The sequence below is a fragment of the Mesitornis unicolor genome, unplaced genomic scaffold (assembly GCF_000695765.1).
Source record: "Mesitornis unicolor isolate BGI_N332 unplaced genomic scaffold, ASM69576v1 scaffold25480, whole genome shotgun sequence".
NCBI classification, from domain to species: Eukaryota; Metazoa; Chordata; class Aves; order Mesitornithiformes; family Mesitornithidae; genus Mesitornis; species Mesitornis unicolor.
This window is the reverse complement of record NW_010160653.1, coordinates 47,747-53,888: the sequence shown is the minus strand read 5'-3', so window position 1 is coordinate 53,888 and position 6,142 is coordinate 47,747. Positions and strand designations below refer to the sequence as shown.

The following is a 6,142-nucleotide window of genomic DNA, read 5'->3' as shown; positions in this document are numbered from 1 at the left end:
TAATAATAATAATAATAATAATGTTGTTATTATTCAGGAGGGAGGGGTAACTCAGCAATTCTTCAAAGTTTAGGCAAAACCAAATTAAAGCATATAATTTTTAGGATAGCTGCAGGATTTGGGTGATAGATGGCTTTGTTGGGGGTAAATGCTATCGAACCCTCTGTGATGTCAGTGGGACAGCAAGTTCTCCTCAGCCTAAGCCTAGCAAACGGGTGAAGAAGGGACAGGACACAGGAGTGATTTTCTCGCCATTTAGGATGGTGCACTGTGGCTCAAGGCTCCTTTTTCCCCAGACAACAGCAGGTTTTTTTAGACTTAAATTGCATAGAGAGTAACAGACTGCACATTTACTGAGCCCACCCCCTCCTTTGAGAACACCCTTTCTGGCTGGTAACTTTTTCTCATTGCCACTTCCTCCAACAAAGCATTCGGTGACTTTACTGACAGGTCATGCCCGTAGGCCACTGAGAAGCAAAGAGATGACACAGCCCATCAGAGAAAAGGGCAGATGAGGAGCATTTTACATGGTGACGCAGGGGAGGAAGCTGCATGTGAGCCAGAAGTGTTTATTAGAGCTGTATACCGAGGTGGAACAACTGCAACAGGGAACCGCGGTGCTGAGGGGAGGTGGTGCAAAACCAGCGATGGACAAATCCTGTTCCCAGTAAGGCCATGTACCCATCAGAAGCCACACAATGGGTGAATAAGTTATTGCTGCAGATCATCTAAAAGTACACCTGTGGTTATAGGCCCATCTGTTTCGGTATTTTAAACAATCCTGAATTTTAAAGAAACGGTGGCATAATGAGACATGTAACAGCTGCCGTGCCAGTCATTCCCCACCACTGGTACAGGCACCAGTAAGAAACCACTGGCCATGGTTTCCAGATACGAGATGAGATGCTTTGTGGTTCTTTTCAGAAAGTAACGTCTCTGTAACATCTTGATCACTTTGCAGTGTAGGCAGCTGCGAACAGTGGCCATTTCTGAAAATGATGACTTCGTGACTACGGGATTTGCAGGGAGTTGGTCGCCTGGTTGTACCACGTGTGCTCAAAATGGAGTTGCCCCATCCCCTGTCACAGAATCGGCTTCAAAGGTCTCAACCCGAAGCATGCCAGCAGCAGAGCCGTTACTGCTTTCACCTGGAGTTCCCCTGATGGAGTTGCTTCTGAGGTCATGCCTGTTTGGTTAAATAACTGGTACAGTGGCCTAAAAAAAAGCGAAGTCGCACTATGCTGTACACCACTCCCTTACTAAGCTTTTGCGTGCGTGCTGGCTCCCCTTGTAAGCACAGCAAGAGTTATCTGGCTAACAGCAGCCTGCATTAGAGCACGAGCCATCACCAATTTCCCTGGACAGGACTGACCTGGCTGCTATGCAGAGACTCCCGATGCTTTCAAAAACAGCAGCTCTCTGGACATGCTCAGAGCAGTACTTTTAAGGCATCAAGGCCAACTTTCAGGTTTCAATACTCGGCTTTCTCAAGCTCCCAGCAGTTGAATTAAGGGCTAAAATTATGCAATTCTGACTTTCAGTGAGTACGGCATCTGCTAGAAGTTCAATTTTGTGAGCGAGCGTTTGTGATGTAAATAATTTACAGCAATAAGAGAGGCATTAGGGCAAGCCTTGGCGAGGTGGGGGGAAATTCAGATTCCAGTCATTGCTCCTTGTCAGGAGAGGTGATTGAGATACCTATTCTGTGGCAGTTTTTTTGTGGCCACCGAACACCTCCCATCAGAGGCCAAGGGAAACTCCCAGGTGAAGGAAAGCGTTATCTTCCCACACAGGCAGCAGACACGCACGCTGCCACAGAAATCCACGAGGGAGGCGGCAGGAAAGGGAAATTAAAGCTGACACACAATTTGAGTAAAGCGAGTCCTGAAAGCCCAGGGAAAGCAAATGGAAATCAGGCAGAAGCTATTTCTAGGCAGAATTTGGGGGTGACAGAAGCAGAAATAGGCTTTTGCTAAGAACTAAATTCAAACCCTCCCAAGAATCCAAATTTAGTGTTCAACACTGCTTGTATCTGCTTGCTTTGTGCCAGCTCACATGTGCTAAGCTGCAGCCCGATTGCAGAAATTAAAGGGGAAAAAAAAAACCCAAAACATCAGAAAAGGTTTCTGGGAATTAGCGTAGAGAGACCTAAGGAGCTCCGCCTGATTTCCAAGCCAGGGAGCACTCTGGAATCGTAATGAAGTTAAAGACAGGCAGAGGGGCTCAGCACCTTTGGAAAATCAGCCCACTTATCTTTGTGGATGACACTGCCTTATCTTGTTAACATTGGCACTTGTCCTGTGTGCAGCTGACAGCACAAACTAGCGGATGTTAAACTCATTCATTGCGATGAGGCAGCGAGAGGGAAAATAAGTTGAGGAAAGCAGGGAGCAGGAATTCTGCTGTCATAGCCAGTCGGGAACTGCGAGCTCTATTCCGATACGTACTGCCAAAGACTTCCCACTGGTTGCCTTCTCCAGCTGTGCAAAACCCTGCAAGCAAATAAAGAGCAGGTGAGCACAGGAGCTGGGTACTGCACTAAACACTGCATTACGGAGGTCAGCGGAGCAGAGGAACGTGTAGGAATGGGATGAAAAAGACTGCCCAGTCACATTGCATTAAGAGGCAAACAAAGCAGTCGCGTATGCAGCCAGGCAGGTGCCCCTTTCCCTCCTTCGCTCTATCGGGAGACAGAGGGAGGGAAAAGGAGGCCCATTTTTATAATCTCCATGCAGTGGCAGGGTTTCTGGTTGCCACTGTGATGACTCCTGCCCCATCCAGATAATCAGCCAAAACAAAAACCATATCCAACCTTCTTCCAACATACAACTCTCTCATTTTCCCAGTGGTTTTCATCTTGAAGGCTCTTTACGTGAAGCAGTAACTGCACCTGACCCTGGCACACTGCCTGCTTGCTGGAGGAGCATCATGGCTGCAAACAGCCCTCAGCCCCTGCAGCAGGGTGGCCCAGGACACGAGGAGGAACTCTTTAATTACCTTTGGAGAGGATTTTCCACCTCCAAGGGATGTTTCTCTCATCACCCAAGCTGGCTCTCTGCTTTTCCCCCCCCCCCATGAAGCTAACACAGCCTGTTTATCACATTACTGGCAGCAATTCTGGCTCTAACCAAGACCCCTGGGACCAGCCCCAGTATTTTTCTAGCTAATTCTGCACTAAGGGTCACTGCTTCCCACTCAAAAGCCACAGGAAAATTCCTGTATGGGTCAGTCAGTAGATGTGAGGGTTAAATGCTCTTCATTCAGTGAACTCCAGGAGCTCTCTCATCCAGCCTTTATGCTGACACTGCATAGGGGCACTCACCTAGAAGAGTTTCTCGTAGCACTTGTCACAGTGGACAATGTCCCGGTGGATGAATATTCTGTCCAGAAGATCTCCCATCGCTTTGTGGCAAATTCCACACTGCCAAAGGGAACACAAGGAGGTTGGCCAGTGACCAAAGCACCGAGCAGCCAGGACAGCATGGAGGGGGCAGAGGAACAAGCAGTCTCTGTATCATCTGACAAAGGTGCAAGAAAGCCAAAGCAGTGACTTTTGAGGCTAAACTTTCCTACAACAGACAAATGCCACTGCAGGCTCTTTCCTCCCACATGCACCATTGCCACAGACTTGGAAACTGCAAGGTTTGAGAGGTTCGGCAAGACCTGCACTGAGGCACAAAGGCCACAAGGCAGCAAGTCTGCCTCAAGGACAGAGACATGAGGAAAGAAGGTGCTGCTATTCTATCAGGTAACAGTAAAGAGTTCTCCTTGTGCTAATATGCATTCGTCTGAGGAGCTGAAAAACTTTTGGGTCACAACCAACACCTGTGACTGCATGACTTTTGTTTTTTTTGTCCTGATGTGGATGCAAGCATTTGGGCACACATTATATACTATGTACTATATTCCTCCTCCCACCACTCCATTTCACAGCAGCACATAGCAGGCAGTCAGGAGTTAAGGGTTTTTTTACCCTGAAGCAGTATTCATGGCAGCAGATGTTAAGATGCTCTATTATGATCTTCGGGCAGTCTCGGATCTCACGGCTGCAGTAACTGCACACAGGTTCACTGGCCCTGAGAAGGAACAGAAGAGTGAGTTCCTCTGTAACACAAACTGGTTCCAGTCCCAGCACTAGTACCAGAGGTATTTTACCAAACACCAGCATTGCTCTCCATGAGCTACTGCTTCAACATATGTTTATCTGTGTCAAGTGACAGTACAGAGGGATACTGTTATCCCAGGGATGCAGAGACCACACCAGCAGGGCAGTACAGATCTTAAAGTATTTCCAAAAATCATTTACACTTAATGCTGTTATTTCACCAAACACATACCAATATTCTAAAAACACAAACCCTTCTGTTTAGCAGTTTGCAGAAAGCCCCAAAGCAGCCCTGAACTGCCCTACCTGTGCAGGGGAGCACTGGGCAGGTAGCTGTGGTGGCTGTAGGTCACTCTCTCTGAATCGGTCAAATCCACAAGGCTGCCACTGGAGAGAGAAGGAAATATCAGCACTTGACAGTGCATCTCAGGTGGAATCATTAACCATTAACCTAAAGTCCTAGGCAGTGTCCTGCTCCCTGCTCCATGCCACAGCTCAGACCCAGAGCCTACCGAGCTCAGCCTGGTTAAGGTTAAGATAAGGTTTGCAAGGAGTAGGCACCTCCAAGGGCAAGCAGAGACAGCAAAGAGCTGGCAGCCTGTAGGGATTTAGGCTGTTGTTCTATGACTCCTTCCCACCTGGGGAGAAGAATCAGGAAAAGGAAAGGAGACCCATGGATTGAAATAGAAACAGATTTAATAAAATAAGAATAATAAAATCCAGTATTAATAGCAGTATTGATACAAAGTACAAAAAGTTATACTCAGTTAATATAGTGCTCGCAACAAGCAGGAGAGCAGAACAACAGGCAAGACCCTCTAGTGATAACAAACATCGAGGAAAAAGTGGGCATTCCCAGCAAACTCCCCAATTTATAACGAGTGTGATATTTACGGTATGCAGTAATTTTGCTGGCCAGCTTGGGTCAGCTTTACTCCCTCAACTAGGAGCTGTGGCACAGAGGCCCTCTTGTCACCGCAATGGGACAGAGGACTGCAGAGACAGGCAACCGTCTATGTCGCCAGAGCAGCGCTGCTGCCTTAGCAAAACTCTCTGCCCACTCAATGCAATCATCCCTCCAGGGCTAATTAGCACAACGAGGTGCTGACGCAGAGCTAACTGTTCCAGCTTGCTTGGTGTATGTTGGCTGGCAGAGCCGTGCACTGTTGCATTGCACACGTATGTGGACACATGAGCATCTCTGGACACTCCTCGTACCTGCCATAGCTGGGGGAAGCCGAAAACTCACTGCTGTTCACATACTCCTTCACAAAGAGGACCCCTTTCCTAGGATGGAAAGAGATGGAGAATCATTTGCATTAGAAAAGACTGGAGCTATAGAGACAGCATGAGGGATCACATGTGTGCGTTTGGACACACAACGCGTGCATGAAAAGGCACAGAGTGAGATGCTGTTGTTCTTAAATAAATACTGAATATCATGCATTGTTGCTAAATAGCACCTAATATACCCCTCTAATTAACCTACCAAAACGAATCGAGTTAATTAGAAAGAATGGGATGGATAATATAACTCATCCAGTTATCCCCTGTTTTGCAAGGATAAGTCTTTTGCAAATCATGTCAGGATTATGCACACAATGAGTATTTAGAGAGCTTGTGGTTCTGCCCATTACCATTAAAACCCTACTAGCACAGCACTACTTTCAGCGACTGCTTTGTCACTGGAATATCTCCAGTGTTTTCATCCATTATAAAGTGCTACTGGTTTGTTTCAGGGCTGTTTCTGCTTACAGAGCTGACCTTTCCTGCGTATCCCTCCCTCTTTAAAATTCTGATTTCAAAATGACATGCCCCCATCTGTCTGTCTGTCGCAGAGCGAGTGAGACGCTTTGCCCACCGGCTTTCTTCCCAGACCCGTGAAATGAACTAATCAAGCTCTTTCTCCATGGTGCATTTTCATTGCTGCCTATAAGCTATGATTAATCTTCCCTTCTTATGCGAGCAAACTAAGCTCTGTCACAGCTAAGGGAGGAAAAGCTTTGTTTTTTTTAACTTAGCACAGACACTTCCCAT

The 6,142-nt window shown here is 47.0% G+C and overlaps 1 protein-coding gene across 1 annotated transcript in view; it reads right to left on the bottom strand.

Moving 5' to 3' along the window:
- Positions 1-2,112: 2,112 nt before the first annotated feature.
- Positions 2,113-6,142, bottom strand: part of ZNF185 (zinc finger protein 185 (LIM domain)) — a 19,357-nt gene continuing 15,327 nt past the window's right edge. The window contains exons 21-25 of the mRNA XM_010190604.1: positions 5,324-5,392; positions 4,412-4,492; positions 3,974-4,076; positions 3,323-3,421; positions 2,113-2,492 (exon numbers count right to left, since the gene is read on the bottom strand). Of these exons, the coding sequence (XP_010188906.1) occupies positions 3,323-3,421; positions 3,974-4,076; positions 4,412-4,492; positions 5,324-5,392 (352 nt within the window). The 3' untranslated portion in view covers positions 2,113-2,492. The remainder of the gene's footprint in view (positions 2,493-3,322; positions 3,422-3,973; positions 4,077-4,411; positions 4,493-5,323; positions 5,393-6,142) is intronic.